General features: G+C 35.8%; 1 protein-coding gene across 7 annotated transcripts in view; it reads right to left on the bottom strand.

Annotated features, from left to right (window-relative positions):
- The window catches only part of slc4a4a (solute carrier family 4 member 4a), a 101,967-nt gene that overhangs the window by 54,247 nt on the left and 30,266 nt on the right, over positions 1–17,454 (bottom strand). For 2 of the 7 annotated variants that reach the window (XM_088629018.1, XM_088629019.1), the window contains exons 4-8: positions 14,704–14,839; positions 10,121–10,281; positions 9,302–9,454; positions 5,786–5,881; positions 3,906–3,982 (exon numbers count right to left, since the gene is read on the bottom strand). In XM_088629018.1, the coding sequence (XP_088485144.1) occupies positions 3,906–3,982; positions 5,786–5,881; positions 9,302–9,454; positions 10,121–10,281; positions 14,704–14,839 (623 nt within the window). Of the gene's footprint in view, positions 1–3,905; positions 3,983–5,785; positions 5,882–9,274; positions 9,455–10,120; positions 10,282–14,703; positions 14,840–15,148; positions 15,276–17,454 lie in introns of those variants that run through there. The other 5 variants (XM_088629021.1, XM_088629024.1, XM_088629020.1 and 2 more) reach the window with 3 other exon arrangements.

The following is a 17,454-nucleotide window of genomic DNA, read 5'->3' as shown; positions in this document are numbered from 1 at the left end:
TATGTCATCATTCACACAATGTCCTGTACTGTAAAATCACCTTTTCTCTTCTTGTCTCTATTAAACTGGGGTATTGTTAGATGTATAATATTGTTGACACTATCTACAGCTTGGGATCATTGGAACTCTTCATGCCAATGCATTAGAAATTCATATGTTTTTTTCTACAGTCAGACTTTCCCATATTAGCCTCTTGTTACTTATACAAGGAATAATCCTTCTTTTGGCAAGAAAGATTACAATATCAAATCGCTTTAAGCTTAATAAGCACAATAATTAGAAGTTCCAGCATGTAACTAACAGTGTTTGTGTGATTAGGATTCCTGTAAAAATGAGAAGAGCAGAGAGCAGAAATGAGCGTCATGGAATATTAAAAGGCTACTGTTTTGCATTCCAGTTATATCGAAGTCATGGTCTTGCATGAAAATCCACAAGAATATCCAAAAGTTGCCTTTGTTGTTGAAGATAAATAAGCTCATGGTAAAGTCCCTCATCTTATCTAAATAAAGAGTTTACCAAGGCACCCAGGCAAGAACTGTGAAACATGACAACATGTGGCTCTGCACGTGCAGTGTGGGGTAGAATGTGAAGAGGAGGGCAAGGTGAGCAAGTTAATAAACAGTCAGTGGAATTCAAAGCACAATCAGTAAAAGAAGGATTGCCCAAACATCCAAAACATCAAGCAATGGGAGTGCTTTACATCTGATCCAGGTGTTTTCAAAAACACATGAGACAGTGCAAATTAGTGAGCAAGAGAGCTGATCAAAGAGCAGCACCACAGCCATTCAACTCTTTTATAAAAATAAATCAAACTTAAGCCCCTCTAACCAGATCATCAAAGCGGTGGAAGCATTTATACAATTCAAGGAAGTGCCACAAGAAACCAGCTGGCACAGTGAAGGGACACCCTAGCTGTTTATTTCATTTCTGACTGCATGGCTTATGTGAGTTTACTGTACAATCCCTTGCAGTGACGTCCAACTGTTCTACATTGACCTTAGTATTTAGATATACAAGCTGTTGCTTTTTCCAGGTCACAAGTCCTAATTCCCTTATTTATACACAAACGCAAGAAACACTTAACAGCAGAGCACTACTGTAAACTGCACATCTCTGGACGAATGTCTTAAGTAGGGTTCTTTGTTATACAGTAAATACTGATGTGCCAATTAAGATTTTTGTATGCATTCAAGACAGATAGTCCAACAAGGACTTACAAACAGCAACATTATTTTTCAAGTAATTCACTTTTGTTATTAATGAAGAGTTAGACAGCCTGTTAAACAGGTTACAGGCTCAGACATTCTATAAAGGAGTCTCTTATGTTAAATTAAAATTGTCCATTATATATGGTTATGGTAAATGTTTAATTTTTTTCTGAAATCCAGAGAACTACATTATAAAAATACGAACAGTATATATACTATATAATATATATATAGTTTATATATACTCTTCATATTAAAAATGTACCTTAACAACATAGATCTCAAACGTAAGTGATTAGTTATTTTAGGAATACTGTAAACTAATAAACTGCTTTTATAAGCCCTGGCATTATGATACTTACCAAAAGTTTTGGCTTTCCTAACTGACCACATAACATTGGTCCTTAAAAAATCAAAGCAAAAAAAACACTTGCCTGATGTCAAATTAATGTAATGATAAAAACATGATTGATAATAATCTACAGTAAACTACAGTATGGGTGTTACATACAGTAAAATATAATTAATAATATTAATATTATCCCAACAACATATTGCCAACATTTTTGCTCTACTGTATGTTCCAACCACCGTGTGTGAAAACTTTAATTTATCTACTTGTATAACCTGACACAGAGATTTCAGAGAATGCCCATTAGGCACAGTGCTCTGAATCAGCACTTCAAGAGAAATGTCTGATGGGTGTGGAGGAAATGTGGTAGGTCTTACTGTTGATTTTGGACTGCATTACATATTAAAATTTCACATCAGAGACACTATAACATCACATAGTTTGGTTTTAAATGTGTAAACCTAACATCATCCGCGAATACAGCTGCATTTCCTGTAATAATATACCATCTATGTGAATGGTAACAACATTGCAAATTCAAAGAGGCACCAGCTTTCAGTAAATGTTACAGTACATCCAAAGGTAATGTTTTGTTCAGTCTTCTCTATGGCTCACTTCAACCTTATGCATTATGCCCTGTAGGATTATGCACATACTGTATAGGAAACAAATTAAAAAATCTCTAGGGAACCATACATTCGGATATTAGTTGTCACTTGTACTCTGGATATCTTCTACCAAAAGGGGCTATCAAAACATGTTATTTTTATTGTATCAACAAGATCTACAAAATAATGCCTACTTTGGGCTCTCATATTATTCAGGTACCAAATCACAGTTCAATCTGGGTAATATGAAAATCCAACCATCCACCCATTTATCCATTATGAGAAAGCATGTCAAGACAAGAGGCAGTTCAAAAAACTGACAGAGCACTATCCTGACTTGATAGGCTACATACCAGTAGGACAAACCCTCCAATGCTATATCCATCTTGCCTTCTCAAGGCTATTTTGACCTACCAGCAAGGCAATTTTATTTACACGCACAGTTCATGAAAAGAAGAGTCAAATTATTAATCACAGTTATTCTAAGAATTTGCATTTATCAGTTCTCCCTTGAGCAATAAAAGGTTAAACAAAAAAAAACATCTCACACAAACAAGAAAGAAGTCCAAACAAAGATGTTTATTTAAATGGACCTTGGCATATAAAGCAATGGATAAACATCAAAACCCTAACAAATGAGGATTCACGACATGTGACATTTATTTGAAGTACTTACTGTATTATAAGAGCTACACCTTAGATGATCAGCATCATCAAAGTCAGCAATTATACTGTTTTTATTGTAGACTAAACCGAGATTTCTTTGACCAGTTTAATTAAAATGTACTGTAACTACAAACATTATTCGTCTTGCATCAGACTAAATGAAAAGGCACAAATGCTGTGCATATTTTGTATCAAAGAGCTATATTTTCACATTTTATATTATAATATAGAATATTAAAACTTAAGAGTGGGGAGCCATGTCAGTGTGAGAACTGCTAAATAATAAGTTGAATTCCATACTGAAAAGTAAAAAGAAAGGAAATTCAATATTTCACTTGTGGAGCCTCTTCTCTGTGTTTTTATTTCATTCTTTTTACTTATCAGTGCAGAATTAACCTCTACTTGTTCCCATACCAAACTTCACAGAGATTATAAGGGGATTATCCTTCCCTCAACTGTGACTAAAGTACAGTTATCATCAATCCAGACGTTAACCCCTGTAATTTTCTATAATTTAACTGCCACAGCTTTAGTTTGTAAGTATTGTACAACTGTCTATTAAAGGATAAGAACTTCAGTTTAGGAAATTATCAAGGGGCACCTGACTTTACCTGTTTACAGGCAACTACAGTATTTGCAGGTAAAGGATGCACTTTAAGGAATGCAATTCAGTGAATAACACGAGCCATCAGAAGGGAGGAGAATTATAACTGTTAATTTCATTAAATGCATGTGAGGAGCTGTTGTACCATGTCTGCGGCGTAAAGGGTCAGTCTGACAACAGCAACGTTAATTGTGATGTAGATGTTAAACATATATACAGCATTATGATTCAACACACTCTGTTTCTCCAGAGTCCAACATTTAACCACAGCACATGTTTTTGTCAAAGGGAAAATAAACTAGCCTACATGTATATACCGCAGCCTACAGTGTACTGTTACAGAAGTTGTGATCTGTCAGTTTTTTACAGTTCTGATCACTTATGCTTATTTGAACATTAGGAGTGGTAGCAGGCATCAGCACTTGTATATCCTTTAAAATAAAAATAAATTAGGTCAGCACACCTACCTGCTCCTTCTCTGGTTTATCAGAAATGTCATTCAGGCTGCTTGATGTCAGGTTTCGGTGGGCAGTTGTTGGACTACCTAAAGAAACAAATGCCATGGACTTGTTAATGCAATCTCAGCCATCTCAAATTAACATATAATGGAATGAAAGCTCAAGTACCAGAAATGGCAGCAGCATCTCAGTTTACTCTGGAACTGAGGGAAAGATGGAGTCAAGCAGAGAATGAATTTAAAATGTTCTTGTTTGGTTCATAAATGAATCAACCATCGACTGGGGCCCTAGAATATCTGATCATTTGCTTGTTGCCACTACTGCTTGGAAACAGAAATCATTTCAATCTAAATTATTTTTTCTTCAATTAAAGATATCAAGAACTAATTTAAGTGATGTTGGTTAATATATGAATATTTGTGTAATGTCCAAAATAAAAAGCATTATATCTGGGGACAGTAGTCTGTTTGGGTACTAAATCTTTCCTCCTTTAAGGAGAATGTACAGTACTCTCCTAGGTAAGTGGGAGAAAGTTGTCAAAAAGATCTGTGGGTTGTGTGCCTTGTATCTCCTGCAAGAGGTGTGGAGGGCCAACAACTAACCAATGCCTAGGCATAGCCTCATGTAGGTCAAAGAAGTTCACTGAGCTCAAGAAATGGAGCAAAGGAAAACTACTCCTAAACCAGATTCTAGCCTAAATGTTTCAGGGGTTCATTCATCATTCAGATTTAGATTTATAGAGGAAAACAGTCTGAATTACACAAATCTTGTTAGGACATCCAACAATTAACAATTAGTCCTTAACAATTAACTAACTGCCTGAAATATTTAATATGCTAATCTAGTGCCAGCCAAGGTGATTATATATGAACCAGAAACAAGACATAGTGACATACAAGAAGGATACTTAAAAAGCAGAATAGAGTGGAAACAAACTATTGCCACTGTGATTTTCTTCTAAAAAGCTTTCTTGTATCCACTTTCCTCATGCTACGTCATGTTCTCTAGGATGATATTTTAAATTGTCAGTTTGGTGCAGCCACTTTGAAAAAAAACATTTCTCATTCGCTCTACTGGGGGTGATAACACTTGCCATTTTGTTTAAAAAATAAGGTTGCAGCATATTTGAAATGGTGTGTATGTATGAGAACTGCATGTGTCTGTGCCTGGTAGTGGTCATTGGAAATTAGGTGCCATTCAGGGTTCAGTTACGTTCTGCATCAGCGGCAGCCATTCGCAGACGCGGCACAAAGTGTTCTACAGTAAAGCATAAAATGTATCCCACTTGAAGGCCAGGGATTCTAAAACAAAACATTGTTTTGAGCACTTTATAATCTTTGATGATAAAGTGTGAAGGTTAAATCTGCAAATTAATTATCAAACAGAGCCAATTGTTAACTAGCAGATAGTTGGGCCTTTTGATAAGCCCAACCACTCATCACTTCAAAGTGCACCTTCAATATAGCTCTGATAAGACTGGACAGCTGCCAAGAAGCATAAAACTGACAGCATTAATCTGATTCCATGTGTTTACTTTTAGGCTACTTTATTTTCAAGATTTAATATAAGAAATGAAAGTGACATGCTACTCACAAGTTCTAATGTTCCTTGAGGTCACTCAACTTCAATTAAAATAAAAAATATATTTGCTGTATGTCCAGTAAGATATCTTTGAAACTTTACATTTAAAAATAAAATTGCATGTTTACATTTACATTGAATAATTTACAACATAATAAATAATACTGATTTAATAAGGCCTTAACTTTATAGGTCCTAAAAGCCGAATTTTATGACAGAATTCACTTGTTTTAAATTAATTCACCATTTACCATTTTCAGAAACACCAAAGGCTGCTGTATTATGGCAAAAAGTCCCTTTCAACTTACTAAGCCATCCCACGCTCGAACTCCGCTGGACTCGAAGGTCCTCCTCAGAGGTGCGGATTGTTAGACAAGGCACAGAGTTTTCAAGCGGACTACGTGCTTTAGTGGCAGAAGCAGATTTGGAGTTCACGCAGTAGCAGCAAGGCAGGAAAAGGAAGGAAAGAGAGTAAGTGTGACAGAGCCAAAAAGCAAAGCAGTAGCAGTTAAATAAACACATGGAAGTTACAAAAAAAATCAATTAAAATATGAACAAGTCTCTGAAGCTTTATGGTGCAGAAAAGACAGAAAGACATTTCAGAAATGTATTATGAATCTAAATCCCAAGTCAATTTGGTTGAGGGAAATTATAATTCCCATTTAATGTGAACTTCAAAAGTTTTTTAATACCTAATATCCTCCACATTTTCTTGCTCACACAAACTCCTGTGAACAATCCCAAACTGCACTTGTTAAAGCATATATGGTATTTACCATATACCTTTGTTTTTACTTACTAGATCTTTGTTTTAAGACAACTGAGAATGAACGGGCATAGACAGACAAAATACAAATCGACACAAGTTTTCAAATGCTGTTTGAAATTAAATATTGTTTGAGAGATTTTTTTTAGAATAGATTGGCATTTATTCACATCTAATTTTATTCCAAAGAAAACAAAACAGTGTTTTGCTGGAAAACACCAAAGAAACACAAATATCAACTGGCAACTTTACCTACTAATTACTGTAAATCTGAATACACTAAAGCTAAATTATTAACTAGGTGGGGATATGAATAAAACCTAGAACACATAAACTAAAGCTGAGCTTGGATATCAGACATCTTGTACCAAATATCAACATGAGAAGATACCTCTCTACAATGAAAGGATACATACTGTACTACAGTATACCTTAATAACAAATTACTTTCGCACTTAATATGATCACAAAACAATGCTGACTTTGAAAACTGAGACAAATGCCTGAAACTGATTAAATTGCCATAAAACCTTTATCCATTTATCCAACAAAGATAAATCTACAAACCAGGGATCATTTTTTACAATTAATTTGTGTCTGCTCCTGTTGAGTTTCCACCACCTTGGATATCTAGTTATGCATGCAGCTTCTACTGTAGAAAAACACAGTGGTTCACCCTGCATGGTCCTTCTTTTTGGGAAATCCGATGGGAACCAATGTTCAGTAGTTAATACAGTCAGTGAAGGTTCATTAGATAAATCACCCTGCCAAGGGCACGAGTGTCAAAAGTGGGTAGTGGCTGGGTTTGCTATAAAATGTTGAATTAGTCAAGCAAAAAATGAGCTCTAGTATTGGCTGTGATGTTTTGAGTGCTTTAGGGAACAGTTACGGCATATGAAAATTATTGTTGCCAATGATTTGTTAAAAAACTCAATGACATTTAACATCTTTTACGGCAGGGTGTAGCACAATAACTACCATAAATGAGATTTTGTTAGAAACTCTTGCACAATATTATACATATCAAAAAAAATTACGCAATACACTCTCTGAGTTAGATTAATATCTTCTCAGTTTATATACAGTAACTGAAGACGGCAAAGGTTTTTTATATGATATAGTTCTGCACTCGGAAATAGAATGTGTTCTATAAACATTCAATCAAATGCAGGTCAATACGGTGTATAAAATAATAATCAATTATCAAAATGTAAATTAAAATGGGAAAATTCACATAAGGAATAGTAATCTATGAGGTTTCCAAGAAGTAATCATACTTCTAAGAAGTATGATATTAGTTTTAACAATTTAATTGTACTATTTAAAGGTACAAAACAAAATTTACTGTACATAGAAACTAAATTAGATAGCCATAAAACTTGCTGTCAATGTGAAAGAAATGAAAATTAGGTAATGCACTATTCAGCCATAATGTTTTAACAATTTTGTTTTGTTACATCTTTCCTATATGCATAGTACTGTTATAGCTGTTTTATCTTCTTTATATTTTGTGAGGTTATTTTATCATCTATACCTAAAAAACACCCTATTACTAGAAATATTGTAAGTCAAAACTATTAATTATTACTAAAATTAACTGTAGTACACACTACCCAAATTACTTGTGTAAAGGATTACATTTTAAAATTCATATGTCTAGGAGAAATTGTTTTTAAGAGATAATATATTACTTTACATAGTAACTAAATACACTGTATATTGTAGATAAAATATACTGACAACCTTTTAAAAATTATTTCCCACAACTTTTGTTAATTTAAAAAATAATCCCTTGCAACAGTAACTTGAAACGGTAGTGGATTATTTTAACTTTCCCCAACACTTCTTTCTGGTTTGTTTGTATTTCTAACAACAGCAAGGATTTTTATTCAGATCTAAACGAGTTGTTTATATCATTAGTATTTTTACTCCTTTGTACATATGGTATATAGAGGTGGCTAATTACTTTAAATTTGAATACTCAGAAGCCTGTATAAACAGCTCCTGCTTCAAGCATTGTGAAACATTCTCATAGTTCATAGCAAAAGCATGAGTTTAAAAAACACCATAACATTGAATGTTGTTTTCTGTAACATACAGTATACCGTACAGTATATACACTTCTTGTTACATTTCTCCATTATCCATATGTGTTGTTCCTGCTTATATTATTATTTAATATGCCCATCACACATTACAACAAAAACACCTTTCTTCACAAAACACAAAAACATGAAAGGACCAGACTAGACCAGAAGTAGCAGCAGGAGAAAGCGTGTCAATGGTACACTATAATACCTTAGCAGTACTGTAGGTAAGAATGTCTTGGAGTAACACAAAGGCCAGGATGGGCTATCAAACCTTAGTATTAATGTCAAAAAGAGGTCTAAATATACTGTATTTGTACACTTCCTATTATTGTACAATATTTAATTATAAACAGTTACAGGTCTACCTATAATGGGTAGCCCATGCACTGAAAAACAAATATTTACCTTTATTATAAAATATTGTAGTTGATTTTACACAATCTGGCATGGTTTCTACAGACTTTGAATGAAGTTCAAAATGATTTCTCAAAAATATACATACAGTACTACTTCTTAAAACATGATTTTGGGAAATGCATGACTCATACCACAGCTCACTTCTGGATTGTTTTACAAAATCTTAATATTCTGGTCATATATTTCTGCAAGAGGAAGGCACTGTTAAGCTTTGTTTATTGAGCAGGGATAAAAGCTAGCCACAAAGACTGCAATAAAGCTCTGGATATCTATAATAAATCTATACTTTCCTTTGTCTTGTGATGTTGTGAACTATGAACATTAAAAAGGACTTGGTCACCTACTGTACATTAGTCACCCCAAGGAAAATCAAAACTTGGGGTAAAAAAGAAAGAAGAGGTGAAAAATAATTGTATGTATATACATACAAATGGTTGTAAGCAAGAAAAAAAGATGAAAGAATGGAAAAAAGATTCTTAAAAATAGTTTTAAAAAAGACTGCAACAAACTGGCATCTGTATTACCATTATCCGGGTTGGAAAACAGCCTACTTGCACTGGAGACTGTCTTGCCAATGTCAGCCAGTGACCGCAGGTTGGACTTCTTGGTCTGGTGACGATGCTTGCGTAGAAGTGTGTACATCACTTTGTCCTTCAGGTCTGCTTTCAGCTGGCCACTGTCAATCTGGCTGTCAGTGATCATTTCTACAATAAAAAGTCAAGACAGCTCAATCTTGAGGCTGTCACATATAAATTCATAAAGCATCCTCTCATGCCAACTTACTCACAAAAAATTAACTTTAAAAGATTATTAAAGATAGAACATGAGTGATACGTCACTGCTGAATTCTTTGGCTTATTATTTTATTTTTCTTACTGAATTTAAACATACATGCAAGTACATTTCTACAATGTCAAAGAAGAAAACCACACCCTGGACTGGACACTAGTTCACAGCAGGGCACACCACACTGTGGCACAATTTAGGGTATCAGTTAACTGGGCCCAGGATATCTTTGGAAGGTGGGAGAAAACCTGAACATGAAAACCACTGAAAACCCACCTGAAGGTGATGAAAATATACAAATTCCACCAGAAAGCGCCCCAGTCCAGAATCGAACTCACAACCCAAGAGCTGAGAGCAGCACTAACTGCTTCATCACCGTGTTGCCCAACAGCATTCCATTACTCAGAAAACTGCATTGTGTGGCTGTCACACTTTGGCTCTCAAAACATTGACTTCTTTGAATGTTTTTTTTTATCATTTGCTAAAATCACTATATGACCAATAATCTCTCAATTCATTTAATCCAAGTCTTTTAAGCATTAAGGCCAGGCAGTCAAGAGAGCAAAACGGTTCCCGCAACTTACCAACAACCTGAGGAAGAGTAGAAGCCTCCATGTCTAGCATGATGGTGCCTTTTTCTATACACGTTCTCAGCTCAAACAAGCTGTGTAAGGACAATGTGGCGACATGAGGCTTACTCCACCGTTCCCCTCCTTTCTCTACTTTCTCTTCAAACTTTATCCACCTGTTTCAAGACAGAAAGTATTCATCAGGCTGACATGTTTAAACATTTTTTACAATGACATCTCCCTGAGCCTTCTCATCTTAGATGGGACACAGCTTCTATTAAACCAGTAGTTCCCAATTCTGACCCTGGGGAACCAGACAAATGCTGTTTTTATTCAACCTCAGCAGTCAATTAATTAATTGAATTCTTAATATACACAATAATAGGTTTAAGTTGAACCCTTAACTTGTTTCAGTTCCTAAACACATAGGAAGTTGTCTTTTAATCACTGTGTTTCTTAACAGTTTAATATGCCATTATTTAAATCAGTGAAGTACATATCTAATCCCTGTGTTTCTCTAGAAAATGTCTTGTTTATGGGTCCTGATCATGTAGTAAACTTGCATGCCCTGTTGCTGCGTTTAGAGGCATATTTAAGTTTCAGCTGGAACAGAAGACCTGAAGAATGGTCTTCAGAAAAATGAGCCTTCTACGGGTACGTAAGTTATCTCCACATAGTGCACACGTGCATATAGTACTGCTATCAGTTATTTAAAGAAATACGTTCCTCAAAAAATAGAAAAGAAGAAACTAAATTAAATTAATTTGTGATATGGAGCACTGTCTACATTTTAGTCTCCTCGTTCACTCAAAGCATTGTACAATCTGTGTTAAATGTAATTTGTATTGGATCAGGCATTTACCCTTTTAGAATAATAAATGTACTGATATTAAGGCTGAACTACCTCTTTATAGATAGAAAATCCACTTTACCTCCTCACCTCATTCACTTTTGCTGCTTACCATAGCTTTTTTTAATCAGGCCGAGTAGACATGTGTAAGAATCTCTTCTGCTCTCATATTCACTCCAAATCCTGGAAGACTACAGTATGTCTTTTGGTCTTCATTCCATCCTGGGCTCTTACTTATTGTATTTATATCAATTATTCACTTTATTGTTCTATACTACCGCTGTTTCCAGATCTCGTTGAGAATTATTTAATACCTATAAAACGTGATGGACTGGATTAGGAATGAATACCACTGCCCTATAGTACCCAGTAAAGTAATCTGAGGGATGAATGCATTACTGATTTAAGTTCTCAGTAACTCCAGTGATGCCACATGGGGCAGCCCATAACAAGGGCACAGGTTCTAGAGAGGCCCCGATCACAAACACACCCCACACACAACATTTAAAGTGAAAAATAAGGTTTTAATTTATAGAAATCTTGTCCTGCACTAAAAGAGTAAATAACAGCCTGCACTGTGGGGGAAAAATAAAGCTCCTCCCACAGGATTATGAGGAAAATACTGTAGTTATCTATGACACTGCCCTAGCCTGAGCTAGAGAGGAAAATAATAGTAACTGTAGTGCTGCTCTTTCAGCCGGAGCAGGGGAAAAATATTAATTAGTAGCAAGCCTTCAGATGAGGGACAGATTCGGTCTGTATTGGCTAAAAGCTGAGTGGTCTGACAGGGCTCCTCCTAGGATTCTACTCCTTGTCAACACCCTCTTCTTCCCCTCTTGGCTGTCCATTTATACAGTCTGGAGCAAGATGTACAGCTGATCCTGCTCCAATGAATGCTGGTGTCCTATCCACCAGCCTGTGATCTGCATGCTGCAATCGTGGGCAGAGAAAACCACAGGAAAGGCCACACTTCATGAGGTACATCCCTATGCAGCATCACACTATAAAGTAATAAAAGTCATTAGATATACTTAGACTTAAGGTCTCCAACCACAGTCATGGCCCCAGTTATAAACCCCAATTAAATCAAAAACTTCTATAGTGCTTGCAACATTGTGATCATTTCATTGTGATCAGTTATGCTTATTATTCATTAAATTAAGCAATTTTAAGATAATATGGGACCGTAATCTGAGTTTGTTAATTGAACATAATTATTTTTTTACTTCAACAGCAATTCACCATCATTTCATCAGTACTTTACAGGTAGTACAGTACCAGTCTTAAAAAACAGGTGACGTACTGTATCAAACTCAGTGGATTATGTATCTACTGACAAGACTGGAAAACAAGATAATAAGAAATCTAGGATTACAATGTCATATAAGAAAATAAATTTGAAGGAAAAAGGCCAAATGTAACTCCTATACATTTCCTCTTTTATAGCTCTGCAATCAAAACTGTTTTGTCTTCAGACAAACAAAAACATTTTAGGTTTTTAACTTCCTTAAAATGTATAATTCTACCATTCTTCATGCAATTTTGCTTTCTACAAATTGCATTTTAATGTTTGATGTGGATTCTTACTTAAGATGTTATTTATGTTATACTATCATCACTGAAGCCTCTTACAATATGATCATGTATTTTTATAATCAAGGTTAATCGAAAGCTTTTGATATTCCAGATTGCTCAGTTCCTCTTGAAAACATTGCATAGGACTGGTCCTGATATGGATTCCCTCTCAAGGTTTCTGAATTACTTATAGAACTGCATACAACGTGTAAAATCATTCATTTCACAACCTCTTTCAGGTATTAAGAAGGTTGAATGGAGCAGAAAAATCAAAGTATTGTTTTTATGCATTCAGTTGAAGGATACCACGACCACAGGGCCCCACCTTGCCCCTTGTAACCAAAAAGAGACACAAGAGAGGACAGCTTTAAAACAGAGTGATATGAGCTAACCTTTTAGAATAAAAAATATAGATGTGAGGCTCCCAGGTGGTTCAAGTAATAAATGTGCTTGCTACGAGCTGAGACTGAGCTCTGTAACCAAGACTCTGTGGATGTGAGTTGATGTCATACTACTAGTCGAGCGTAACCGGATTTCCCCTAGCAGCGCTACACAGTTGGCACACCGCTACCTAGTGGCAGGGCTGGGATTAGACAGCCACTGAAGGCTACTGTATGAGGCTATAGCATCACAAAACATTCCAAAATGCACAGGTATAACAGAAAGAAAAATGACTCATTCTAAATTAAAAAATATATAAATAAAAATAACAAACTGTCAGGATGAACAATGACCAATTTACTGCTGTTTTATGTCAATACCTTGCTACATGTAATTGTTTTTTGACAGCCAGACTCTTAGTTGTATGTCAGTTTAGGCTCCTATAGTAAACTGGATGAAGAGTCCCCATCAGTAGGATTTTACCAGAAATTACTTGTATGCAATATATCCTAAATATGTCTCTATCTGTCATTTTCAGCAAATGTTTTATGTTGCATGAACAATGCAAAAGAGAGATTACATTTGCAACATTTTGATTATATCTGATCAGCACAATCTGACTGACCAAATAATTTCCATTGACTGGATTAGGACACAAATCAAAAAGAAACACACTGTGCTATGTGACAACTACAGTAAAGTGGTAATTCAAGAAGCTTCATAAATTAATCAGAGAGTTGTTTAGTCACATTTGTTTCAAGCAGACATTATCACCACACAACAGATGCAGAGTTTACTCTGGTCACAGGTCAAACCAGAAACAAAATCTAAAGTATCTGTTTTAACCCTATGCCAAATTTATCATCCCTCCTTGGAAATAAAACATGAAATGAGCATTTTTTAATATGAAATGGTCCTCTTTTATTTCTTTTTAAATGAACATGCAGTACATAAAATAATGTATTTCAATATTTCATTTTGAGTACCAGCTTTATCCTTAGATGGTGAGACAGACCCTAACCTGGCACACACCATGGATGGAATACCAATCCATCTCAGGGTCCACAGACAGACATATTTGGGGGGACATTTTAAAGATGCCAATTAATCTGAAAGCAATATTTCAACTGTGGGAGGAAAACAGACCAGCCTAAGAAAACCCACAGTGCCCTAGGGATAACATGCCCTGGAACTGAACCCAGGATATGAAGCTGCAGCACTAAACACCAGTTCAGTCGTTGAAAACATTAAAGGAAGAGTATTGAGTCTACAGTATACTGTATGTGATTCAGACAATCTTGCCTGGATTATAATAGAATCAGCTACCAGATAAACAGCAACTTCTGTCTCACAGAAGGTCTGTTGTTTATTTTGATGGGTGAACTTTTAATAATTGTCATAAGTGGTATTTTATTTAGACTGCATTAAATTTTACCTACAAGAGCAAAACCGTGTTATATAAATAAAATAATTTAATATAATAATGTTGTCTTGCATCATACTTTGAAAAAGAATGTTTTTATCCAATTCATCTGAGGAGTTGTATAGTCTTACTGGCAGTTTGTTATAGATTATTTTAGGGGTTCCTCCCTGTTAAATTTGTAATGCTTTTGGAAATCATTTTTTACATATTTCTTTTTTCGACATTGATATATAACATTTCTTTTAAGATCAGCTTGCAAGCACCTATCAACATTAGTTACGGCAGAATCTGGTGGCCTACCACCAAATATCTTATTCTGCTGGATTCTGTCACACCAAGCAGAGCCAGTGTATTTTTGTGCATACTTACCGAGCTGTTTCCTTCCATTCCATCTCCTGTCCATCTACAGCCAGCAGTTCATCAAGCTCCGTGAAGAGCTGTGGGGGGGCTGGGCTGTCATCATCCTCCCCCAGAATGAAGCGAATCCTCTCGGCTGCCGGGGAGACTAAAAAAGGGAAAATACTCCAGTTTACTGCCTGGGAAGCAATTGTGGATGTGAGGTTCTTCTTCTTGTCCTCTTCCCCATAGCCATTCAATTCCGTTGCCGGTGGCACCTTTCCTTTTGCCCTCAAACTGTTCCTGTCTCTGGAAAAAGACATCTCAACTCACTAAAGGATCAGGGGAGCCGTTTAAATGTGGAGCCGTTTAAATTCAGTAAATGTGGCTTATTCTTCTAGATGGCAAGATAGATAAGCCCCCAGAGAGTCAAAATTATAGCTGGACATCTAAGTAGAGCTTGGAAAGCAAGATCCACCTGTACTAACTGCTTGTCTTCTTGAGTCCCCACTTTAAAGCAGTCTGTCCCAGGTAAAGTGGACAGAATTAAATCTGACCACTGTTAGCACCCTCCTCCAGACCAAAAAAGTGCACTTCATCATTGGACTTCAGTGTGGCTTGGCTGTAAGCCCTCAAACCCCTCATTAACAACTAGGAAATGCTTCACAAGAGGGCTTTGCTTGCCTTCTCTCTTGTCTTCTAATTTGAATATTTAGTTAAGCATCACTGCACACGAAAAAAAGGACTTGAGAATGCAATACTGCTGATATATAAATAAATGTTCCCACTCTCTGGTAATGCATTGAAATTATGTTCATAAGTTTGATCACTTATATTCTGTATAAAAGCAGTTTCTTCATTCAAAAGAGGGTTAGAAAGACCAGAATCAACAGAGGTACAGCACTTGTGTAACCTCTGGTGCAGGAAAACCAGTAGGTACAGTTTCTCCCACAGGAGAGTTGGAAAATCCGAGGTTCTGAAGTTACTTCTCTTAAAGTAACCATTTCAACTCCCCGCTTTTGCTTTTTTTACTTTGGAGTCATGAAAACGGCATGAAGATTCGATTAGTTTTAATTCGCTCTTCATCCAGTCATAGAATATGGACCTCGAACTTCATATGTGACAAACTGCAGAATAATTAGTTATGAGACTTCCTTCACTTGAAATATTGTGATTGATGAGGAGTAATCAATATACATATCTACAACATACTGAAAAAGATTTATAGTAATTTGTGCATCAGTTTCACAATGCATGGCATTTAAAAATATGCTTTGTATCGATGTCGGTCAATATTCAGTATTGACAATCAACCTTTCTTACATTTTGACACTTCACTTATACTGGTGCCTGCTTTACTAGGTTTTGTATTTTTAACAAATAATTATTCTACATCCAAATACATTTTAAGAGAAAATAACATTAATGGCACTTTTGTGTTTTAACAAACTGTCTCATCATGTATCCATACCCTACAAAACAATGCTGACAATCCTGCGTTAATATGATAGCAAATTACACTGAACAAACTGTTTCCAAATTCACAGACAGGAGGAATGCTGTTGAATATTGCACTTACAAAACATTAAAGTTGTTTTCCCTCAAAAGCCATTTGGGCATAGAATAATTATTTGTGTGACTGGGTACATGCAAGTCATTATTGCATATGTTATTTTACAACAAAGACATAAAACGCAATAAGATACAACTTGAACAGTGTGTGTCAGTTCTGAATCATTTATTCTCTAGTAGTGGAGGATGGTTTTCATCTCAATAAACACAAACCCATCAGTATGACACCTGGTTGTTTAGGCCTTGTGACGTTTTTGAAAATGTCATGAAGAACCCTGAAGTACTGCATGATTCCACTCCATTCGATATCTAGTAATGTAAATATCTCAACTCAGATTGATTGCTTCCGGAGTTTCTTCATCTCCCCCAATCTCTATGTCCTTCTTTATATTACTTTTAGAACTCAGCTAGGCTAAGATACACAAGATACTGCACTTTGACCTTCCCTTGGCCAGTTGATTCAACAGTACCTTGTCTTCAGAGGACAATCTATCATTACCATGTTTTCTAGGCCTTTTTGTATGTTTTGCAGCATAAGATACTGTAAGCCCTCAACACACAGACATACAAAATGTCATGGTGCCCAGAGTGCAATATGACTCTGCTTAGCCCTAGAACCACTTTCAGCAGTCCAGCTATTCATGGAGACTTTGTATTTGACTCTATGTGCTGGGGCTGTACAGTAGCTGTCGCTGCACACAGCACACGTTTCAGTTTCACAGCCTCGTTGCCAGTGAAAACAGATTAAGTTATTGCAGACACAGAACAGGTGTTTTGCCTCAAAGAGCAGCACTGTCAAAACTGAAACATTTCTGTTAACGTAAACCATATGGCTTTTGTCTGGTACTACTCAATGTTGGGAAGCAAAACACCACAGGTGCTGGTATACACAGGTCTTTTCTTAAACCAGTGTGAAGGAAATGCAGAAAGCTGTACAGGAAGATATAACCTAGACATCACTGGAAAACAACACTGTAATAGTATTTACATTATCACGTGTCAGTCAAATATTAGGATTGACAGTTACCTACAGCATACAGCTTCAGATGTAATGCCAATGTACTGTTTAATTGCTGTATATTTTTAATTGTAGAGCCTAATTTATCACAGAAAATACACAACATGATTTTGTATAATTTTTGTACAGTTAATAAATCACAAGTTGTTTTTTTGCTTAGTCTTTTCTGTTGTTCTTTATAAAAAAAAACATTC

The sequence above is a fragment of the Lepisosteus platostomus genome, chromosome 4, assembly GCF_059453375.1.
Source record: "Lepisosteus platostomus isolate fLepPlt1 chromosome 4, fLepPlt1.hap1, whole genome shotgun sequence".
Classification (NCBI taxonomy): domain Eukaryota; kingdom Metazoa; phylum Chordata; class Actinopteri; order Semionotiformes; family Lepisosteidae; genus Lepisosteus; species Lepisosteus platostomus.
Note: the sequence above shows the minus strand (reverse complement) of the source record. Positions and strands in the feature narration are given on the sequence as shown.